This window comes from Manis pentadactyla, chromosome 3 (assembly GCF_030020395.1).
Source record: "Manis pentadactyla isolate mManPen7 chromosome 3, mManPen7.hap1, whole genome shotgun sequence".
Classification (NCBI taxonomy): domain Eukaryota; kingdom Metazoa; phylum Chordata; class Mammalia; order Pholidota; family Manidae; genus Manis; species Manis pentadactyla.
Window position 1 is genome coordinate 77,863,810 of NC_080021.1, and position 24,856 is coordinate 77,888,665.

The following is a 24,856-nucleotide window of genomic DNA, read 5'->3' on the forward strand; positions in this document are numbered from 1 at the left end:
TTGTATGTTTTGGTGTTTTTGTCCTTGGGTCCCTGTGTTGGGAGATCTGTGCACCTCCATGGCCTGAGAGACTATCTCCTTCCCCAGATTGGGGAAGTTTTCAGCAATTACTTCCTCAAAGACACTTTCTATCTTTTTCTTCTGGTACCCCCATAATACAAATATTGTTCCATTTGTATTGGTCATACAGTTCTCTCAGTATTCTTTCAGTTTTTGTGCCTCAGCTTCTTTGTATTCCTCTTCCATGTCCTTAATTTCTATTTCATTTATTGTCTCCACTGTATCTAATCTCCTTTTAATACCCTCCATTGTGTTATTCAACTATTTGATCTCCGTCCTAAATTCATTCCTGAGATCTTGAATATTTTTCTATACCTCCATGAGTATTTCAATCTTTCTCAGGTGTATTCATAATTTTGCTTTGAACCAAGTTCCTTTCACAGTTCATAGTTTGTCTGTGGTGCCCTGTAGTGCCCAGAAGCTCTACTCTCTTTAGCTGTTTAGCCCCTGGAGCAATGTTTGGGTTCACAGCAGAGCTGTGTTGATGCCTTGGGGGAGGAAAGAACTGTTTCCTGCTTCCGGGCTGCTATGCCTGTCTCCAGTGCCCAAACCAGTGGGCCAAACACACAGGTGTAAGCCTCTGTGCTTTGTGTTTGTAGCTGCCGTAGGTGGGGCTTCCCTCTGGCTGGCCTGATGGCAGGGCAAGTTTTGCGGGTTTGTGATCCTGAGCCAGGTGCAGGCTAGCCGGGTGGGAGTAAGACACAGCAGGCTGTGTATCATGGTGGTGGTGGGGGCCTTGGAGCTGTGTACATAGCCAGGGGGATGGAGTGCCTGAAGATACTTTAAGCTCCCAACCTGCTGGGCAGAGTGCACCCAATTTTGTCTACCTGTCCTTTCTCCTGAGCAGTAAGCTCTGCGTAATCCTTGCCCCTTTAGCAGCCCTCTCACTTTTAGGAAGTCTCTCAGACTGCCCACCCACATCAGCCAGATATGAATCCCTGTTTTCCACAGCAGCTGGAATTTCCATCTCTGCAGGTATTCAGCCTGTTTTAGCTTTCCAACCACACTAAATCAGAGCAGCATACAATGCAGGTTCGTGCTCCCAGAGCAGATCTCCAGGGCTAGGTGTTCAGCAGTCCCAGGCATCCACTCACTCCATGCTATTTCTTCCTCTTCTGCTGGGCTGGGGTGGGGGAAGGGGTTGGGTTCCACCACATCAGGTATGTTACCGTATTCTGTGAGGTCTGCTCTTTTCTCCATGTGTATGCAGGCTGGTACAGCCTTATTTCCTGTTGCTCTTTCAGGATTAGTTGTATTAATTATATTTTCATATTATATGTCATTTTAGGAGTTCTCTCTCTCACCTCTTATGCCACCATCTTTTCTATAAGTGGTTTTTAAAATAACTTTTTTTTACATGTATTATTGGTAATCCTATCCCACTGGAATATCTATAAACCTAATGCGGTTGATCATGGTTACAGTCAGATTATCTGTTTAGTGTAGACAATATATCTTTCCCCTCAGCATTGTTCCTTAAAAATGTAAGTGATTTAGTTAACTTCCATTATGCTACAAATAATCCATATAGATCAGTATTAGAAGTTTTATTAATAAGCCATTATATTTTTATTTGATTCATATTTTGCATGGAATACAATTTTAAGTGGCAATTAAAATAGAAACCTAAATAAAAAGATTTTTTAGTGGGCCCAGGGTTATCTTACAATTGGGATTAAAATTTCATATTGAGCTTACTAACAGCAAAGGTAAAACAAAACTATCTTCTTATAGGACAAAACCCATGGACCATTTGGTTATAAGCAATCCTTTCATTTGAAGCCTGTCTCTTTTAATTCAGAGCCCATTTTCTAGTGACCCATTCGAAGCAGTAGTGCCTGACATTGACATCTTGGAACCTGACACCATTGATAAGAAAAATCAAGCAATTTTGTACACATGGGAAAAACCTTCATTTTTACTGGAAAGCTGTCAGAACTATGCCTGAAACACTTAATTCCTCAAATGTTAATGTTTGCAACAAAGAAGTATTGGGCAGATAGGGAGTAAGCAGTTAAACAGTTTCTTTAGTACTAGACATATAAAGCAAAGCTTTAAAATATTTCTCAAATATAGAACATGGAATCCTCACTGCGGCATAGTCATTAACTTTTGGTAAAGTACATATTCTTTGGAATAATTGTTGTAAGAAACAGTACCCTAGAGAGACTCACTTCGGTTAACTCAGTAAAAATAGTTAAAGCACTTCCTACTACATCTTAAAGCTTGGAGATACAGAGAGATTAAGAAATAGCCCCTGCCCTCAAGAAACTCTTGGTTTAGATGGGAAGCAGTAAGGCAAGTACAGCACACCATGGTCAATACTGTGATGGGAAGCAAAGACTTTCTGGAAGACTTCAGTGTTTGAAGTGAGTTGTGGAGAATGCCTTTGCAGGTAGTCTGTGGAAGAGGTGTAGAGGAAGGGCATTCCCAGAGAAGGAGCAGCAGGTGAAAACTGAGGGCTGAGAAGGAAGGGGCCACTTTTTATTTTCCTTCTATATTATATGTTTAAGGGCAGAGGATCTTTCATAAGTTTTTTATTCAGTTTAGAAATATATGATTTTGTAAATTATAAATTGTTTTTGCTCTTTTACAGGAAGGCTTCACACCACTTTTGCTTGCTATAAGGCAAGGAAAGTATGAAATGACAAAGTATTTGTTAACTAAAGGAGCAAATGTACATGCTGTTGATAAGAAAAAAAGGTACAGTACTGTTTTTTTAGCCTTATGTTTCTCTAGCGTCGTGATAAACACATCAGAAGATTAAGTGTAGGATTAATTGAAAATTACGTAGTGGAAAATATCAATGCATCATTAGTAAAAAAGCAATGATTCTGACTAGGCAACATTCTATACAGCAGGGGTCTTTTACAATATTAGCTGATGACATTTGCAATCTGACTTGTTTTGCTCATGATTTTTAGATTAGCTAAAGGGTGGGTTTCTTATTGGTTTTTATAAAATACAGGCTTTTTAAGGACACAATTTTGGACTTCTTAATGCTTTTATAGTATTTTTTTTACCTCTACTTTACATACATTTTTTCCTAAAAGATGCTTGTTGACCATAAAAAGGAATTGATTTTTGTCTTTTGGATGTGTAAGTTGCTTTCTTTAAAAAACAATGATGTTACTAGGTTATTCCTAAGTGACTGTTAATAACTATTACCAGATACTATGGGCTCATCAGTTTTTATCCTATTTCACTTCTAGTATATTTTGATGTTTTTATTTTTCATTGGTATGGTAGAAGGAAGAAAGATAGCTTTAGTTGAACAAACTTTCCATTTACTGAAGACAAGTCATAGGTGGGTGATAAAGAGAAAAGAGGTGGGCTTTAGGTTCTCACAAGACTGGGTGTGATACCTCACTTTCCTGCTTGTTAGGTGTGTGACCTTGGGAACATTACTTATCAGCACCAGTATGTTTGATATAAAAAAGGATTATAATATATCCTTCAAGGGTGGTTGTGTATAAGTAAGAATACAGATACATCATTTAGTTTAGTGCCTAGCACATACTTAGCATCTTAACTGCAACTATGAGTATTACCATTATTACTACTATTGTTATAAGCCTGCAAATAGCTTTAATGTATCAGTCTTCTGTCTTTTTCAAGTATAATATACCGGACTAAGGAAGAAATGGGGGATTCTTCATTTAAATCTTCACCTATTTCAGAAAAGTGACCTCACTATAGTTTCTTGTCCACCAGAGGACTTTAAAGTAGCAACTTCTACTACATAACAGCCAAGTGGGACAAAAGGCTTCCTTTTTGTCCCTTCCTTTTAGTCTTGGAGGTAATTTACAAAGATGAACCCTTGACCATGTAAATGGTCAGTTCTAGACAGACAGGCAAGATTTTAACTTGGTAAAGTGTATTAAGTTAGCTATTTAAGTAACAAAGTTCCTAAGGGTGAAGTTATTTCTCTGTCATTTTAGAACAACACTCATGCTTGCTATAGATAATGGATCAACAGTTATAGCCAGGCTGCTTCTTCGGCAAGATACTGATGTCCTTTCAGAAGATACCCTTGGATGGACTGCCAAAAATTATGCTCATAAGAGAGGTTTGAATACGTAAGTATTTACATTAAAATGCCAGCTACCACTGAACTAATGTTTAAAATAACTGTTACTCAATATGTAACAGGTAATTTCATAGTTTGTTTCAGTCAGTTTTGGAATGGCACTACACATAGTGCATATCATCAGCCAGAAACCCAGCAAAAAGCTAGACTAGTAGCAATGGTGCCCAGTTCTTTATCACAGGACTTTTAAGACATAACATTATCCATTTAATTCTATGTATATTTGCTATGCATGGGGCACAAATAATGTCACGTCTCTGATTTTTCTAATGTTATCTGGACATGTTCAGGATAGCAGAAAATCCTGGGGTTTTTCCCTGGGGACTATCCCTATACTCTCCCCCCTGAATTTTCCAAGAACCCAAGGGTTTCCCTAAGACCAAAGAGACAGTGCTCTTTCATAAGTCACTTGGAGGTGGGGGGAAAGGGCACTCTTATGTTCTGTTGTTTCCACTGCTTGTACTGCTGCAGCATTGCTACTGAAATGGCCCTGCAGGCAGTCCTGATTGACCTTTGCTCCCAGAATGTCCTTGCCTTTCTAGATTCCTGTCTTCATGGTGATCCACACTAGACTAGAAATGCCACACCTTTTCTCAGTTCACATACCTATGCTTGTATGTTCAGCCACTATTCCAGAGCATGAGCTCGCTGTTCTGGGAGATGGGCCTGCTAGCTTCAACAACACACTTTTCTGTACACCCTCAAAAGCCTTATGGAGAGCCTGCATCCTAGCCTGAGACCCTCACAATGAGTCACCCTTTGAGGATATTGTCTGTGCTGTTTGCCGATATTAGGTGGGACCATTAGCTGCAGATATTAGCAGAGAGGTTCAGATAAGGCTGCAGGAAGAGATTAGACTTGCCTTCTCCTAGGATGTTCTGTACCCACAGGGTAGCAGGTTTCTTAGGTCATGGAACACCCCATATTGCCCTGACCTAAATAGTGGGACCAGTTTGCCTGAGATTCCATAATTAAGGTTCGCCCCTTAAGTGGTCTGTTTTCCATAATAATGAAAATTTCCAAAGTGCCTTGAGTGGAGTTCAGGTTTCAAAATACTTTCAGATTCTTCCTCACAAGAGAGCCAGCCACTCAACAGGAATCTCTGAATCTCAAGTAGGTTACTTGGTCTTAGGAGAGCTAAGCCCCATCCATGTCTCATCAGAATCCACATGTACAAGAGTAGGGATAAGTCTTTCAAGTCAACTGGAGATGACATGGAGATGAAACATCATTCAGATAAAGACCTGCTAGTTCAGAGTTTGAGTAGATGGAGAGGAAAAAGTAGCAGTTGGCGCCAGGTTTTGACTTCTATTGTTTTGTGCCCTCGGTGTGATTAGCTACAATGATAGGGGACAATGCTCTCATCGAACTTAATGAGGTAGTATATTTATAAGTTACTTATCCCCTAAATTACCACAAAGGAAGAACAGTTAACCAAAATAATAACATCTTCTGAACACGGCAGCTAACTTGTTAGAACATGTGAAAACCCACTGGGTTTTATTTGGTATTCCAAAATAGTTTCAAGTTGAAGAGCAATCATTCCATTCCTTGAGTGTTCCTCTGAGCATTTTGGGGGGTATAGTAGCTCATTAAACCCTTGCAACAACTTTGTAAAATGAGGCGGCAAGATCCCTACTTTCTAGAGCAAGACGTTGAATTGAAGAGAAGCAGCTTATCCAATAACAAATAGCTGTTGGTTAGAGAGCTAGGCCTTCTGAGTTCAAGACACATCCGTCCGTTATGGCACGCTAACTCTGACTCATTTACTGAGCTATAGTGCCCTCAGTTCATGACTGGTCCACCTTACTATCTTACTGCTTGTCATATTTAATTATTTGCTTAATAAAACGTTTGTAATACTTAGAAATTTGGAGTATATGGGCTATGGGCTAATTAAGGCTTTGTATTACCTGTTATTATCCAAAATACTCTTAAGAATGTTATTTGGTAAATGTTTTTCAAATCAGCACTAAAGTAGTAATATTATTTGTAACCTTTCTTTACACATAGCATTTGGCAACTAATTGATATGTACAAAGAGGACAAGGGAATTAAAAATTCTTCTCAAAATAATCGAAACTCTTCTCCAGGTAAGAGTTGAGATAGTGAATTGCCCTTGGTGGTCTACCATAGATAAAGTAAGAATAAGGGAGTTTTGAAAGACCAATGAAGAAAACCAGTGTATAACTTACATGTGTATTTTTTCTTTCTTAATTTCTTTCTTAATAGTTCAATATTCAGAATTATTTTTAAAGCTAATGTAGGTAACAAAATTTGAGCTGGTGTTTATTTCAATTGTCTGAAAAGGAATTCATTTAGTCATGACCCTTAAAATCCCATATATCTTTGTGTACATAAAAGAATTTTAAGTTAAATGTTGTATCTTTCCTCTATAATCACATTGTAACAAATTAAACTTGTCATAATGAAGTAGAAAATAAGGTAAAAAATGATAAATAAAAATAGGATATTTTACAACAACTGAATTACGTTTAGTACATGAATGTTTCTTATTACATACTGATTTATCTCACTAATAAAAATAACTGTCTTTAAAACTGGGAACACAGCAGTACCTTCCTGGAAGAACCATACATAAATGGCAGACACTCAGAACTTCGCTGGTGTGCAGCAGTACTGCTGAGACAGGCTCTTAAAGACTCCTGCTGGAAGTACGGGAGTCAGAAAAGCCATGCCTCGTTGAGAAACACAGCTTATTTTACATACTGTTACACCAGCATGGCCTGTTACCGGCTTCACACCTCATTAAGTCAAACCAGAATGAGAGAGACCAGGTGCTGTCACATCTGCTAAGTGGGGCCATAATAGTTTGAAAGCAGTCGTAGACAAGACCTAAGTGAATAATAAGCATGACTGCTCCCAGACGACTGTTTCGAAGCCAGATGGCAGATTGGATTTGGCCTGTGGGCCACAGCTTGATGACCTTTCATATAAAGGACACTGTGAAGGAAAACACAGAAGGTGACACAGCCAAAGGAAGTTTTTGTTTCTTTGGACTTGTATCAGCCCATCTTGAGGTGTTCACCCAACGGTACTGAAATGAGCACAGTCCGGGTGCTCAATTTATTCAACTTCCATTGTTGGCCATTTGTGACAGAGAGAGAGAGAGGGAGAGAGGTCTTTGATTATTAAAAATGGGAAAAGTAATTATACCCTAATAAATATTGGTAGAATTTTAAAACAGTAATTCTGAAATGTTTTGGTCTTAGGATTCCTCTGTATTATTAAAAATTACTGAGAATTCCTAGGAACTTTTAGTTAAATGGGTTGTATCTATTGATAGTCATGACATTAGAAGTTAAAACTGAAACATTTTAAATACAAATGTACATGATCATACATCGCGTTAGCTATTAGAGCTCTGATGTTATCACATACCATATCTCTGGAACATTACACTGTATGCTTGTAAAGAGAATGAGAATGGAAATTGCAAGTAACATTGAGCTTTATAGCAAAAATACTTGGACCTCTTGGACCCCATGAGCAGATGAATCTTGGGACTCCAGGGACTCCCAGGTGATGTTTCACAACCACCACTTTAAGCCAGGCCAGGTTCATGGATGAAACTTTTTACCAGTGCTTGTGATGGAAGGGCTTCAAAGTTTCCATCCAAATTTCTTTTTTTTGCTCACTTGCTTAAGATTTAGAGTTTAAATCTGATGATTTTGTCTTAAAGAAAATAATTTTGTTATATATTCATTTCCTAACTCATGGCACTCTATACTCTGGAGTCAACTTGCCCTCTTTTAACTTGGAAACAGGTCACTCAAGGCTGTCTTTTCTCACATAAACTGACTGTGCTTATTCCAGGTTTAACAAGTGAATTCTGAAGATCCTGGTGCATACTGTAATTAAAGTGATGCCATTCACTGACAACTTTTTTGAAACCTATGTCTCTACAGCACCCAATAACCATTATGCATGTTTAAATGTAAAATAAGTGGTTACCCATAAATTTCATTAATAATAAAATTCATACCTTGAAGAATCATAATTCCTCATTAAGCTCTACAGAATATAGAATAGGTAATAGAGATTGATGAGCAAGTCAAAGTAAGTGATAGTAGAAAATATAAAAGTAGAAAAAATGAGGGACCGTGGTTAGTTAATTAGGCTTACCTACGTGGATAGCAGTACAGGGCACGTGGACAGCAGTTAGGAGATAGAGTAATTTCTTCTAGGCTAGTATTGAGAATATACTTAAGAGTGTGTAGCAGGATTGTGTTTAGAGTTTAGAGATTGTTTGGGAAACTAGGTAGATGGCCAAAGATTGTCTACTCTGACCAAACTTAGTCTCCTAGTTTTATTTTTATATCCCTGAATTCACAAGTATTAGTTACAGCTACATTAAATGTAACTAAAAGAGCACCTTCCAAAGCCAAAAATTCAAATATTCCTTGTATTTTGTATGACTTTATGTAATTTAGAGTTGGCTCTACCAGAAGTATGGGAAATACTGGGAATTGACTACACAGTGCCGCCTCCGATATGTACACAGTCTATCAACTTGTCTTATAATTTTTATCATTCATCTACAATTACATGGAGAGCATTATGTTTTCTAGACTCCTCCCTTCACCAAGACACCCCCCCATACCCCATTAGAGTCATTCCACCAGCATAGTAAGATGCTATAGAATCACTACTTGTCTTCACTGTGTTGCACAGCCCTCCCCATGCCCGCCCTACATTATACATGCTAATCGTAAGGCCCCCTTTCTTTATCCCCACACTTATCCCTCCCTTCCCACACATCCTTCCTAATCCCTTTCCCTTTGGTAACTGTTAGTCCATTCTTGGGTTCTGTGATTCTGCTGCTGTTTTGTTCCTTCAGTTTTTCTTTGTTCTTATACTCCACATATGAGTGAAATCATTTGATACTTGTCTTTCTCCACCTGGCTTATTTCACTGGGAATAATATGCACTAGCTCCATCCATGTTATTCCAAATGGTAGGATTTGTTTTCTTCTTATGGCTGAATAATATTCCATTGTGTACCACGTCTTCCTTATCCATTCATCTACTGATGGACATTTAGGTTGCTTCCATTACTTGGCTATTGTAAATAGTGCTGCAATGAACATAGGGGTGCATCTGTCTTTTTCAAACTGGAGTGCTGCATTCTTAGGGTAAATTCCTAGAAGTAGAATTCCTGGGTCAAATTGTATGTCTATTTTGAGCTTTTTGAGGAACCCCCATACTGCTTTCCACAATGGTTGTACTAATTTACATTCCCACCAGCAGCGTAGGAGGAGGGTTCACCTTTCTCCACAACCTCGCCAACATTTGTTGTTGTCTTTTGGATGGTGGCGATCCTTACTGGTGTGAGGTGATATCTCATTGTGGTTTTAATTTGCATTTCTCTGATGACTAGCGATGTGGAGCATCTTTTCATGTTTCTGTTGGCCATCTGAATTTCTTCCTTGTAGAACTGTCTATTGAGCTCCTCTGACCATTTGTTAATTGGATTATTTGCTTTTTCTTTGTTGAGGCGCATGAGCTCTTTATATATTTTCTATGTCAACCCTTTATTGGATATGTCATTTATGAATATATTTTCCCATACTATAGGGTACCTTTTTGTTCTATTGATGATGTCCTTTGCTCTACAGAAGCTTTTCAGCTTGATATAGTCCCACTTACTCATTTTTGCTTTTGTTTCCCTTCCCTGGGGAGATAGGTTCATGAAGAAGTTGCTCATGTTTACGTCCAAGAGATTTTTGCCTATGTTTTTTCTGGGGGTTTTATGATTTCATGACTTACATTCAGGTCTTTGATCCATTTCGAATTTACTTGTGTGTATGGGATTAGACAGTGACCAGTTTCATTCTCTTACATCTAGTTGTCCAGTTTTGCCAGCACCATTTTTTGAAGAGACTGCCATTTCCCCATTGTATGTCCATGGCTCCTTTGTCATATATTAATTGACCATATATGTTTGGGTTAATGTCTGGAGTCTGTTCCACTGGTCTGTGGCTCTGTTCTTGTGCCAGTACCAGATTATCTTGATTACTGTGGCTTTGTAGTAGAGCTTGAAGTTGGGGTGCGAGATGCCCCCCACTTCATTCTTCCTTCTCAGGATTGCTTTGGCTATTCAGGGTCTTTGGTGTTTCCGTATGAATTTTTGAACAATTTTTTTCCAGTTCATTGAAGAATGTTGTTGGTAATTTGATTGGGATTGCATCAAATCTCTATATTTCTTGGGGCAGTGTGGCCATTTTGACGATATTGATTCCTCCTAGCCAAGAGCATGGAATGAGTTTCTGTTTGCTAGTGTCCTCTTTCATTTCTCTTAAGAGTGTCTTATAGATTTCAGGGAATAGGTCTTTCACATGTTTGGTTAGGTTTGTTCCTAGGTATTTCATATTATTTTTGATGCTATTGTGAATGGAATTGTTTTCCTGATTTCTCTTTCTATTAGTTCATTGTTAGTGTATAGGAAAGCTACAGATTTCTGTGTAATTTTGTATCCTGCAACTTTGCTGTATTCCGATATCAGTTCTAGTAGTTTTGGAGTGGAGTCTTTAGGTTTTTTTATGTACAGTATCATGTCATCTACAAATAGTGACAGCTTAAGTTCTTCTTTACCAATTTAGATTGGTTGTATTTCGTTGTTTTGTCTAATTGCCATGGCTAGGACCTCCAGTACTATGTTGGATAACAGTGGGGAGAGTGGGTATCCCTGTCTTGTTCCCGATCTCAGAGGAAAAGCTTTCAGCTTCTCGCTGTTCAGTATGGTGTTGGCTGTGGGCTTATCATATATGGCCTTTATTTATGTTGAGGTACTTGCCCTCTATACCCATTTTGCTGAGAGTTTTTATCATGAATGGATGTTGAATTCTGTCGAATGCTTTTGCAGCATCTATGGAGATGATCATGTGGTTTTTGTCTTTCTTTTTATTTATGTGGTGGATAATGTTGATGTATTTTTAGATGTTGTACCATCCTTGCATCCCTGGGATGAATCCTACTTGGTCATCTTGTATGATCCTTTTGATGTATTTTTGAATTCGGTTTACAAATATTTTGTTGAGTATTTTTGCATTTACGTTCATCAGGGATATTGATCTGTAATTTTCTTTTTTGGTGGGGTCTTTGCCTGGTTTTGGTATTAGGGTAATGTTGGCTTCATAGACTGAGTTTGGGAGTCTTCCCTCCTCTTCTATTTTTTGGAAAACTTTAAGGAGAATGGGTATTATGTCTTCTCTGTATGTCTGATAAAATTCCGAGGTAAATCCATCTTGGCTGGGGGTTTTGTTCCTTGGTAGTTTTTTAATTACCACTTCAATTTGTTTGCTGGTAATTGGTTTGTTTAGATTTGGTGTTTCTTCCTTGGTCATTCTTGGAAGGTTGTGTTTCTCTAAGAAGTGGTCCATTTCTCCTAGGTTTTCCAGCTAGTTAGCTCATAGATTTTCATAGTATTCTCTAATAATTCTTTGTATTTCTGTGGGGTCCGTCGTGATTTTTCCTTTCTCGTTTCTGATTCTGTTGATGTGTGTTGATTATCTTTTTCTCTTAATAAGTCTGGCTAGAGGTGTATCTATTTTGTTTATTTTCTCAAAGAACCAGCTCTTGGTTTCATTGATTTTTTTCTATTTTTTTATTCTTCTCAACTTTATTTTATTTCTTCTCTGATCTTTAGTATGTCCCTCCTTCTGCTGAGTTTAGGTCTCATCTGTTCCTCTTTTTCCAATTTCGATAATTGTGTCTTTAGACTATTCATTTGGGATTGTTCTTCCTTCTTTAAATATGCCTGGGTTGCTATATAATTTCCTCTTAAAACTGCTTTTGCTGCATCCCACGGAAGTTGGGGCTTTGTGTTGTTGTCATTTCTTTCCATATATTGCTTGATCTGTATTTTGGTTTGGTCATTGATCCATTGGTTATTTAGGAGCATGTTGTTAAGCCTCCATGTGTTTATGAGCCTTTTTGCTTTCTTTGTACAATTTATTTCTAGTTTTATACCTTTGGGTCTGAGAAGTTGGTTGGTAGAATTTCAATCTTTTTTAATTTACTGAGGCTTCTTTTGTGGCTAGTATATGGTCTATTTTGGAGAATGTTCCATGTGCACTTGAGAAGAATGTGTATCCTGTCCTTTTTCAGTGTAGAGTTCTATAGATGTCTATTTGGTCCATCTGTTCTAGTGTGTTTTCAGTGCCTCTGTGTCCTTACTTATTTTCTCCCTGGTAGATCTGTCCTTTGGAGTCAGTGGTGTGTTGAAGTCTCCTAAAATAAATGCATTGCATTTTATTTCCTCCTTTAATTCTGTATTTGTTTCGCATATGTTGGTGCTCCTGTATTGGGTGCATATATATTTATAATGGTTATGTCCTCTTGTTGGAATGACCCATTTATCATTATATAATGTCCTTCTTTACCTCTTGTGACTTTCTGTGTTTTGAAGTCTATTTTTTCTGATACTAGTATTGCAACACCTGCTTTTTTCTCTGTGTTGTGTGCATGAAATATCTTTTTCCATCCCTTGACTTTTAGCTGTGCATGTGTTTGGGTTTGAGGTGAGTCTCTTGTAAGCAACATATAGATGGGTCTTGCTTTTTTATCCATTCTATTACTCTGTGTCTTTTGATTGGTGCATTCAGTCCATTTGCATGTAGGGTGATTATTGAAAGATATGTACTTACTGCTATTGTAGGCATTAGGTTCGTGGTTACCAAAGGTTCATGGTTAGGATCTTTACTATCTTACTGTCTAACTTCACTCACTTATTGAGCTATTATAAACACAGTCTGATGATTCTTTATTTCTCTCCCTTCTTATTCCTCCTCCTCCATTCTTTGTATGTTTGGTGGTTTATTTGTGTGCTCTTTCTTGTTTCTTTTTACTGCTTTTGGGGGTAGTTGATTTCATTTTTTGCCTTCAGTTAATATTTGATACTTCTGCTTTCTTAGCTGTGATTTTATTTTCTCTGGTGACATCTGTTTAGCCTTTGGAGTGCTTCCTTCTAGAGCAGTCCCTCTAAAATACCCTTTAGAGGTGGGTTGTATGAGGCAAATTCCCTAAACTTTTGCTTGTTTGGGAATTTTAAAATTCCTCCCTCATATTTGAATGAAAATCTTGCTGGATACAGTATCCTTGGTTCAAGGCCCTTCTGTCTCATTGCATTAAATATATCGTGCCGTTCTCTTCTGGCCTGTAAGGTTTCTGTTGAGAAGTCTGATGTTAACCTGATGGGTTTTCCTTTGTACGTGACCTTTTTCCTCTCTCTAGCTGCTTTTAAAACTCTGTCCTTGTCCTTGATCTTTGCCATTTTAATTATTATGTGTCTGGGTGTTGTCCTCCTTGGGTCCCTTCTGTTGGAAGTTCTGTGTACTTCTGTGCTCTGAACGATTATTTTCTCCCCCAGTTTGGGTAAGTTTTCAGGAATTATTTCTTCAAACACACTTTCTATCCCTTTTTCTCACTTCTTCTGGTACCCCTATAATGTGGATATTGTTCATTTTGGATTGGTCACACAGTTCTCTTAATATTGTTTCGTTCCTGAAGATCCTTTTATCTCTCTCTGCATCAGCTTCTATGCGTTCCTGTTCTCTGGTTTCTATTCCATCAATGGCGTCTTACATCTTTTCAATTGTGCTTATAAATCCTTCCAGAGATTGTTTCATTTCTGTTATCTCCTTCCGGACATCATCCGTTAGCTCTTGCATATTTCACTGCAGCTCCATCAGGATGGTTATAACCTTTGTTTTGAATTGTTTTACAGGGAGATTAGTTAGGTCTATCTCCCCAGATTCCTTCTCAGGGGAGGAAGTCTGGGTTGGTCTGGTCTGTGTCAAATTCTTCTGCCTTTTTATGGCGATAGAGGTAGTTGTGGGGAACTGGAACATGTGGGGGCTGCGAGAACATCCCTTCTTGCTGGTATGTGGCCTTCCTCTCCTGGGAGAATGGCGACGGCTAGTGGCTTGTGAACAACTGTGCGCAGACGGGTTTAGTTAATTAGGTAGGCTTACCTGTGTGAATGGCTGTATAGGGCATGTAAAATGCGCATGTAAGTGGTGAGATAGCAGTGTGTCTCAGTGGGGACGGGAGGATGTGGGAGTTCTTCTCTGATAAACACGTTGCATAAGTTAGCCTAATTTGTATCATTACTTACAAACTAACACATGGAAACCATGTTTTCCGATTTTTCAGGTTCGGACTCTCCTGGTATCACTGTCAGTGATGTGTCCAGTCAAACACCTGGGGATCTGAAAACTGAAGGTAAGTGTCCATTTGTGTCACTGTCAATGAACAAAAATCAGTCAGCATCCACAGAATTTGAACAGATGACCCACAGAGATAAAGGAAAGATTAATATTGGAGCTGTGTTCCTGTTAGAGGATTATAAACTCTGACCTTTGTTAATCACAGCTTCTAGAGGACAGAGAGAGCACAGAAGGTAAGAAGAAGCACAGGGAATTCAACCCCTGATCACCTCTGCATGGCTTCATGTAGTTTTGATTTTTAAAAAATCATTTTGTGACAAAATCTTTGTGGTTACTCTTTGTATGCAACCTACAAGCAAACAGAATACCTTTTAGCAAGGATTGGCATTCTTTCTCTCCCAAAACAATATCTAAATAACAGAGAATTAGGAGAAAAGGTAATTTCTTCTAGGCTAGTATTGAGAACATACTTAAGAGTGTGTAGCAGGGTTGTGTTTAGAGTTTAGGGACTGTTTGGGAAACTAGGTAGATAGCTAAAGATTGCCTACTCAGACCAAACGTAGTCTCCTAGCTTTGTTTTTATAGCCCTGAATTCACAAGTATTAGTTACAGCTACATTAAGTGTAATGAAAAGAGCACCTTCCAAAGCCAAAAATTAAAATATTAATTGTATTTTCTGTGACTTTATGTAATTTAGAGTTGGCTTTCCCACAACACAGTGCCGCCTCTGATATGTACACATAGTCTGCAACTTGTCTTACAATTTTTTAATGAATAAATAATTCACAAGGAGTGTTGGTTATTTTGAGGATTGTATCATCTAAAACTAATATACAGAAAACCAATTTTATTACTGCTAGGACAACAGTCTGTTATTATCCACATGTAATGTGTCTGCTGATTAACCACATGTAATGTGTATTCTAACTTTATGCACCAGTTAATTCAGTGCCCTTTATCAGTCATAGGCTCAGGTATCTACTAAAATATTATATAATATTTTTCCTACCCCTATAGTTTTATCTTCTTTTTCTTTTTACCTTTAGAATTAACAATGTAGTTTACAGAAGATTTTCAGTTATATCATAGAGTAGTGATGACATTGAGCTGTAAGCCCAGTTGTTTACCTGTACAACTGACTTGTTTGCTCTATTTCCTCACAAGTTGGGCAGACCCAAAAAGCAGGACATTTAAAACAAAACACCTACACAAGTTCCTGCTGCATTGGCAGATGTGAGATGGAATAACTACAGAATTAAATATAAGCAACTTAGAACAGTTCATGTGAACCATTGCTCTTCTTATCTGATACCTTTTACAAAGTAATGAGCAGAGTTAGTTTTCCAGGGACCTTAATTTTATGATGAGCCCTGGTAATTTTATATCCTAAATATATTTTCAGAATCTTCTCAGTTCAGGCCTGTATCATCTTTATTTTACATTACTGCTTTATAATATGTCTGCTTCCATTTATTCGCTTGCCGTCCCACCCTTGTTCATCCCTCCCCTCAGTACTTAGAGTGACCTATCTCAGCTATAAATAACAACCATGAAGCACCCTAAAACACATTTATGTCCAGGCATCCAAAATTACATATAAGGAAGGCTTTGGTAATCTGACTCCTACCTAACTCCCTACCATCAGCCTTTTCTACTGCCCACCCTCTTCTCTGGCATTCTGAACTGCTGGGCATGCCAGCCTCACCAATCCCTGTATTTCAGCCAAATAGTCACCCCATCATGTGCTGCTCTGCCTGTCTTGCAATGGTCCTGCATGCTCTCTGCATTCCTGCCCACTACCCGTTTGGTTCTGTAATTAGCACAGACATTGTCTCTAAAAACCCGTTCCTGATTCCTGTTGTCCACAGTCTTCTTTAAACCTTTAAAGTATTTAGCTGGAACTCAATAAATAACAATTGAGTAAAGTAAATAAAGACTATTTTTACAAAGATGATTTACGAGACTGTCGCCTAGTTTCAGAGCAAAAGGGGATAAACACGTAGATGATCATTCACAGCTCGTATGGAAAAGACATACAAGAAAAATCTTTAAAGACTAAGGTAGGCCCAAAGAAAGAGACACCTATTCATCTGGGGAGGAAAGACAGCCATAGTAAGGGAGTACTTTACATAGCAGTCTGAATCCTTACCCTCCCCTCTCCACATGCGCCCCCTTTTTTTGTTAAGTTATTATTGATATACACTCTTCTGAAGGTTTCACATGAAAAACAATGTGGTTACTACATTCACGCATATTATCAAGTTTCCCCCAATACCGCATTGAAGTCACTGTCCATCAGTGTAGTAAGATTCCACAGAGTTGCTAGTCTTCTCTGTGCTGTACTGTTTCCCCCGTGACCCCACACACACCATATCTGCTAATCATAATACCCCTCGATCCCCTTCTCCCACCCTCTCCACTCCTACCCACCCACCCCTTTGGTAACTACTAGTCCTTTCTTGGAGTCTGTGAGCCTGCTGCTGTTTTGTTCCTTCAGTTTTGCTTCATTGTTACACTCCACAAATGAGTGAAATCATTTGGAACTTGTCTTTCTCCGCCTGGCTTATTTCGCTGAGAATAATTCCCTCTTGCTCCATCTATGTTGTTGCAAATGGTTAGGATCTGTTCTCTTCTTATGGCTGAGTAGCATTCCATTGTGTATAAGTACCACATCTTCTTTATCCATTCACCTACTGATGGACACTTAGGTTGCTTCTGTATCTTGCCTATTGTAAATAGTGTTGTGAAAAACATAGGGGTGCATATGTCTTTTTGAATCCAAAAACTCATTTCCTTTGGGTAAATTCCTAGGAGTGGAATCCCTGGGTCAAATGATATTTCTATTTTTAGATTTTTGAGGAACCTCCATACTGCATTCCACAATGGTTGAATGAATTTACATTCCCACCAGCAGAGTAGGAGGGTTCCCCTTTCTCTGCATCCTCGCCAGCATTTGTTGTTCCTTGTCTTTTTGATGTGGGCCATCCTAACTGGCGTGAGGTGATATCTCACTGTGGTTTTAATTTGCATTTCCCTGATAATTAGCGGTGTGTAGCATCTTTTCATGTGCCTGTTGGCCATCTGAATTTCTTCTTCGGAGAAGTGTCTGTTCAGATCCTCTGCCCATTTTTTAATCAGGTTATTTAAGTAATTTGAAAGAGAAGCACTGGCTGTCATTTTTTTAAAGTAATTTTTTTGGTAAGTTAGTTGCTTCACAAAAATTCTTTAAGGGCTATCATGTTCCACCAAGCCAAACTAATTTGGGAAATGAGAAACGAGGGAGTTCGTTCTCTAAATACTAAAATTGTGATTTTTAGCAAATGTTACACTGATTTTGAAATATAAAATATTTTGATATCTAATAATTCAGTGGCAATTCAATTTTTTTCTGCCTTTTCAGTAGCCATATTTCAGTATTGAGAGCTCATTATACATTATACATTATCTCTTAGAAGTGTTTTTTATATACCTTCTCACATGAGCGGATCAAGAAATTTAAAGGTGACTAAACTAGAGGATGCAAGAAATGTAGGCATATCAGTAGGCCACACAGGTATTTAAAAAAAAGAGAGTATTTTTTAAACTATTACACTACAACCTGTATATCCAACCTGATCAATTCATAACACTCTCTCTGATGAGAAAGATATCCAATCCCTGAATTTCCATCCCAACTCTGTACTTCCTGAATTTCAGAACAAATGGAGAAAATTTACAAATGCTTGTAGCATAAGCCTACAAATGATTCTGCTGTATTGCATTAAAGACACGTCATTGCATTCTGCCATCAGCTTTTCACATTTATCCCCTCAGAGTCATGATTTGTTTCTCTGACTAACGATCACTTTTATTTCCATCAGTCAGCATGTTCACTTTCACGTATGTGCATTTTTCTGTTAGTTATACTCTTCTGAAACAGTCTTACTTTTGAAATCTTAACTGCATGTTTTGTTAAACCTATATAGTCCTATGTTTTTCTTCAGCATTTACACTGGATTCATATTTCTGTCTTGTTGCTGTCCTAAACACTCAAATATCACAAAGCAGCAAATCCTAATGTAATAATTTTCATAGCCAAGCATGAGGATTCAGCTTAGCACTATATCTGCCATGAATATAAAGTTGGCTTTCTTGTTGTATCATTGATTACATATCCCTTTTGCTTTTTAGGTTCAGATGAAAAATATCACATCGAGGTAAAATTTACATATTTTTATCTTGATTTAGTAACCACAGATTGTATGAAATGTAAGTTATTTATTATTCACCTTGTTTCAAAACCCATTCAGCCTGCCACAGAAGCAAAAGACTCTGTCGGCTATAAAAGAGTAGCAGAGAAGGCAACACAAACATCCGGAGCAGGTAAAGTTTGTAATACACGTTTAACTCTGAAAAGAAGTACACTAAAATATTTGAAATGCTCACAGTGTTCTTATTCCTAATTGTTTCTTTTTTTTAAGTTTAATTAAAGGGCTGTACATAAATATGGCAGATGTTATTGTTGGTATCCATGTTTGGAAAAAAGGCTTACAACCATTTGAAAAGGAGATTTTAAAAATAAAACCTTTAATTCAGAAGTTTCTACTTTTATGTTTTGATACCCTGACATTCCCAGTTTAAAATCCCTGTCTATCTTAGGGAATTCCCAGAGGTTAATTATTAGACTCTGAGAGTTTTCCAGTGTTTTAGAAAGCTTATTTGAATTCTATCCTTCATGTACCTAGAGTAAAACTTCTTGCTTACATGTCAATTGTTTTTATCACATCTTAACACTAATGATATTAAGCCACCCAGATGTTCCAATTAGCAGACTGTGTGTATGTGTGTGTGTGTGTGAGAGAGAGAAGTCTTGGATTATTAAAAATGGACAAAGTAATTATACCCTAATAAATATTTGGTAGATTTTTAAAACAGTAATTCTGAAATGTTTTGGTCTTAGGACTCCTCTGTATTATTAAAAATTACTGAGAATTCCTAGGAACTTTTAGTTAAAATGGGTTGTATCTATTGATAGTCACAGAAGTTAAAACTGAAAATTTTTAAATACAAATGTACATGATCATGCATCACATTAGCTATTAGAGCTCTGATGTTTCACATACCATATCTCTGGAACATTACACTATGTGCTTGTAAAAAGAATGAGAATGGAAATGGCAAGTAACATTGAGCTTTATAGCAAAAATACTTGGACCTCTTGGACCCCATGAGCAGATGGATCTTGGGACTCCAGGGACTCCCAGGTGATGCTTCACAACCACCACTTTAAGCCAGGTGGGGCTCATGGATCAAACTTTTAGCAGTCCTTGTGATGGAAGGGCTTCAAAGTTTCCATCCAAATTTCTTTTTTTTTGCTCACTTGTTTAAAAAAGTTTAAATCTGATGATTTTGTCTTAAGAAAAAGAAAGTGTTGTTATTCATTTCCTATCTCATGGCACTCTGGCCTCGACTTGCCCTCTTTTAACATGGAAACAGGTCACTCAAGGCTATCTTTTCTCACATAAATTGACTGTGTTTATCCAGGTTTAACAAGTGAATTCTGAAAATACTGGTGCATACTGTAATTAAAGTGATGCCATTCACTGAAGCTTTTTTGAAATCTATGTCTCAAGAGCACCCAGTACCTTTTATGCATGTTTAAATGTAAAATAAGTGGTTACCCATAATTTCATTAATAAGAACAAAATTCATACCTTGAAGAATCTTAATTCCTGATAAACAAAGCTCTAGAGAATATAGAATAGGTAATAGAGATTGATGAGCAAGTCAAAGTAAGTGATAGTAAAAAACATATAAGTAGAAAAAATGAGGGACAGTGGTTAATTAGGCTTGCCTACTTGAATGGCAGTACAGGGCATGAAAAATGCCCATGTAAGCGGTGAGGGAGCAGTGTGTCTCAGTGGGGAGGGGAGGATGTGGGAGTGCTTCTCTGATAAACACGTTGCATAAGTTAGCCAAGTTTGTATCATTACTTACAGACTAACACATGGAAACCTTTATTTTCTGATTTTTCAGGTTCGGACTCTCCTAGCATCACTGTCAGTGATGTGTCCAGTCAGACATCTGGGGATCTGAAAACTGAAGGTAAGTGTCCATTTGTGTCACTGTCAATGAGGAAAAATCAGTCAGCATCCACAGAATTTGAACAGATGACCCACAGAGATAAAGGAAAGATTAATATTGGAGCTGTGTTCCTGTTAGAGGATTATAAACTCTGACCTTTGTGAATCACAGCTTCCAGAGGACAGAGAGAGCACAGGAGGTAAGAAGAAAAGCACAGGGAATTCAACCCCTGATCACCTCTGCATGGCTTCATGTAGTTTTGATTTTTAAAAAATCATTTTGTGACAAAATCTTTGTGGTTACTCTTTGTATGCAACCTACAAGCAAACAGAATACCTTTTAGCAAGGATTGGTATTCTTTCTCTCCCAAAACAATATCTAAATAACAGAGAATTAGGAGAAAGAGTAATTTCTTCTAGGCTAGTATTGAGAATATACTTAAGAGTGTGTAGCAGGATTGTGTTTAGAGTTTAGGGACTGTTTGGGAAACTAGGTAGATAGATAAAGATTGCCTACTCAGACCAAACGTAGTCTCCTAGCTTTATTTTTATAGTCCTGAATTCACAAGTATTAGTTACAGCTACATTAAGTGTAACTAAAAGAGCACCTTCCAAAGCCAAAAATTAAAATATTACTTGTATTTTCTGTGACTTTATGTAATTTAGAGTTGGCTTTCCCACAACACAGTGCCGCCTCTGATATGTACACATAGTCTGCAACTTGTCTTACAATTTTTTAATGAATAAATAATTCACAAGGAGTGTTGGTTATTTTGAGGATTGTATCATCTAAAACTAATATACAGAAAACCAATTTTATTACTGCTAGGACAACAGTCTGTTATTATCCACATGTAATGTGTCTGCTGATTAACCACATGTAATGTGTATTCTAACTTTATGCACCAGTTAATTCAGTGCCCTTTATCAGTCATAGGCTCAGGTATCTACTAAAATATTATATAATATTTTTCCTACCCCTATAGTTTTATCTTCTTTTTCTTTTTACCTTTAGAATTAACAATGTAGTTTACAAAAGATTTTCAGTTATATCCTAGAGTAGTGATGACATTGAGCATTCAGCCCCGTTGTTTACCTGTACAACTGACTTGTTTGCTCTATTTCCTCACAAGTTGGGCAGACCCAAAAAGCAGGACATTTAAAATGAAACATCTACACAAGTTCCTGCTGCATTGGAAGATATGAGATAGAAAAACTACAGATTTAAATATAAGCAACTTAGAACAGTTCATGGGGACCATTGCTCTTCTTATCTGATACCTTTTACAAAGTAATGAGCAGAGTTAGTTTTCCAGGGACCTTAATTTTATGATGAGCCCTGGTAATTTTATATCCTAAATATATTTCCAGAAACATCTCATTTCAGGCCTGTATCACCTTTATTTTGCATTATTGCCTTATAATATGTCTCCTCCCATTTATTCGGTTGCCGTCATGACCTGTCTCAGCTCTAAATACAACACGAAGCACCCTAAAGCACATGTATGTCCAGGCATCCAAAATTACATATAAGGAAGGCTTTGGTAATCTGACTCCTACCTAACTCCCTACCGTCAGCCTTTTCTACTGCCCACCCTCTTCTCTGGCATTCTGAACTGCTGGGCATGCCAGCCTCACCAATCCCTGTATTTCAGTCAGATAGTCACCCCATCATGTGCTGCTCTGCCTGTCTTGCATTGGTCCTGCATGCTCTCTGCATTCCTGCCCACTACCCTTTTGTTTCTGGCTAACCTCACTGTTTAATCAGCACAGGCATTGTCTCTAAAAACCCGTTCCTGATTCCTGTTGTCCACGGTCTTCTTTAAACCTTTAAAGTATTTAGCTGGAACTCAATAAATAACAATTGAGTAAAGTAAATAATGACTATTTATACAAAGATAATTTATGAGACTGTCCCCTATAGTTTCGGAGCAAAGGGGACAAACACGTAGATGATAATTTACAGCTCTATGGTAAAGAAATACAAGAGAAATCTATAAAACACTAAGGTAGGCCCAAAGAAACACCTATTCTTAGGGGGAAAGACAGCCATAGTACGGGAGGGCTTTATACAGCAGTCTGAATCTTGTAAGAGGAAGAGGAGTTTGTCAAATAGTGCAGCCAAACATTTCAGGTGAAAGGAGGAGGGGTGGTGTATACCCCAATAAAGTCACAGAAAGTAATAATTTTGGTTCCTGAATAATGTAGCTGAAGCCTAGCATGTTGTTAAGATCGTACACTTCTGAGGTAGAAAATAGAGTACCTTGCAGCTTTATATGTTTCTTCTGCATTTTTAAATTTTGTTTTGTTTCTGATTATTTTGTTTGATGTTGGATGGGTGGATTTTTGAATGAGGGTTTTACATGTTTGTATGCTTTTATCCTGACAATTTCTAGTATTTCCCAAGTGTTTGTTGAAGTTGTACATAATTTAGAAGTATTTCCTAAATAAGTATTCAGATAAAGATTAAGCTTAATTTAAACTCTCAATTGATAATATGTTATTTTCTCTTTTTTTAAGAGTATGGCTTTTATTGAACCATTCTGTTGTAGTTCAATTTAACTGAATATATCAATTTGTCAGCAGAACAAGACTTCATAATGATGTCAAAGAAAGAAGAATGGCCTGATGGAAGTGACTATAACCACCCACAGGTATATAAAAAATTTTAATTTCTGGTTTTATATCGTTGACTATGCTTTAATGTTATAAGATAGTTTAAATGAAATTACCTTTTGAACTAGTCCTTCAGAGTCAATAGATCACTTAATAGGAAGTCTAAAATTTTACTACTTGCAAAAATGAATGAGGAATGTCATAGAATATATCTATATATTCAGGTCTTCCTCATGCAAAAGTGTGAGGAAATATGGATCAAACTAGGCAAATTGAGTAAAAAAAATATTTAAAACTCATCACAAATGAGTTAAAGCAGAAGTTTGGTGATCTTTAGGAAAAAGAATTTTAGGAAATAAAATATGCCCAAATATATGCTGATCTGAGGCTCTTACTCTAGGGTAACTGAATTGGATAGATTTCAGACTTTGAAGTCAATTTTTAAGTGTAGTTAGATTCATTATTATTCTATTTTATGCCTTCTGAGTTGTAATTCTTCAGTTAAATTTTGAATAAAGTTTGAGATTTGGATCCAACTTAGTTTTTTTCAGTTGGATTAATCACAAAAGTTTTCATTGTATAAACATTCAGGTTGTCCCCTATTTTCAGAGGAAATCATGATAAGTCTTTTAATTGAGTGCTAGCTGAAAGTCTCCTTTTACTTAGATTTCTGATAGTCATGAACATCTATTGCTTAAAATCTACATGTTGCAGGATAAAATTGCCATGCTAAAACCAGAAACACAAAAGATGAAAAATCAGAAAGAAAAGAAATATCTTGAGGACACTGAAATTACAACAGAAAAAGATAATCTTCAAAAGAAAACAGTGATTAAGGAAACATCTACAAAAGTAATGTTCCACTATGGTGGACAGCTTGACATCCTGACATCTGAGAATACAATGCTATATTCTAAGTTGCAGAATGAAAAAGCAAGCAGAGAAAGATTGGAGACAGAAGTTGTATCAGACAATTCTAGACTATCTACTGCTACCCGTGATCATGAGCAAAGTCAGGCATCAGAAAGAGAACTAGAATTTGCTATCCATAGTCTTAGAGCAAGAAATGAGTGGTTTCTGTCTAATCAGGAAGAAAACATGAGCGTTCTTTCTCGACAGCTTTCTAAAGCTGAAGGTAAAGTCAGTAGCCTGGAAATTGAGCTGAGTCACACCAGAGATGCCCTTAGAGAAAAGACTTTGGACTTAGAAAGTGTGGAAAGAGACCTAAGCCACATACGCTGTCAAAAGAAGAACATTGAACACAAGTATGAGAACAAACAAGATAAACTGAATAAATACATCAGAAAGCAGGAGTTCTTAGAAAAGAGATTATCTCAACTACAAAGTGAAAATGAGTTGCTCCGACAGCAACTGGATACTGCTCAGAACAAAGCTAAAAATGAACTCCAAACTGAAAGGGAAAAATGTCTTACCCTAGAAGGAAGGAATAAAGAATTACTCGATGATTTTAATCATCTCAAAGAAAGAATGAATCAAGGTGAAAATGAGAAAAGAGAACTAGAAGTAAGTATCCAGGAAAATAAACATTTTTCAAAATTCCTGAAAGAAAATTCAAAGTAATATTTGATTATGGAAAAGTGTTGAGTCTATTGAATATAAAAAGGATATAGACTATAAATATCTTAAAGGCGTGCTTGTATCCAGCAAAAAGTTAATTTGGCAGGTGCTTTATTTTGAAGAAAGACATTTGTGTTGACTATGTTCATTTATAATTTAGTCTTATACTGCTTAAATAATAATTTTACTCTTTGTGTCATCACATTTTAATACTGTGACGAAGCAAATAAGTGGAAATGCTCATACTTAAAATGAACCTC

At 37.2% G+C, this 24,856-nt stretch overlaps 1 protein-coding gene across 1 annotated transcript in view; it reads left to right on the plus strand.

Moving 5' to 3' along the window:
* Positions 1-527: 527 nt before the first annotated feature.
* LOC130683080 (POTE ankyrin domain family member A-like) overlaps positions 528-24,856 on the plus strand; it is a 39,533-nt gene continuing 15,204 nt past the window's right edge. Inside the window, exons 1-9 of the mRNA XM_057499333.1 lie at positions 528-630; positions 2,657-2,763; positions 4,002-4,139; positions 6,164-6,243; positions 14,327-14,395; positions 18,511-18,536; positions 18,630-18,702; positions 20,356-20,424; positions 22,989-23,056. Of these exons, the coding sequence (XP_057355316.1) occupies positions 589-630; positions 2,657-2,763; positions 4,002-4,139; positions 6,164-6,243; positions 14,327-14,395; positions 18,511-18,536; positions 18,630-18,702; positions 20,356-20,424; positions 22,989-23,056 (672 nt within the window). The 5' untranslated portion in view covers positions 528-588. The remainder of the gene's footprint in view (positions 631-2,656; positions 2,764-4,001; positions 4,140-6,163; positions 6,244-14,326; positions 14,396-18,510; positions 18,537-18,629; positions 18,703-20,355; positions 20,425-22,988; positions 23,057-24,856) is intronic.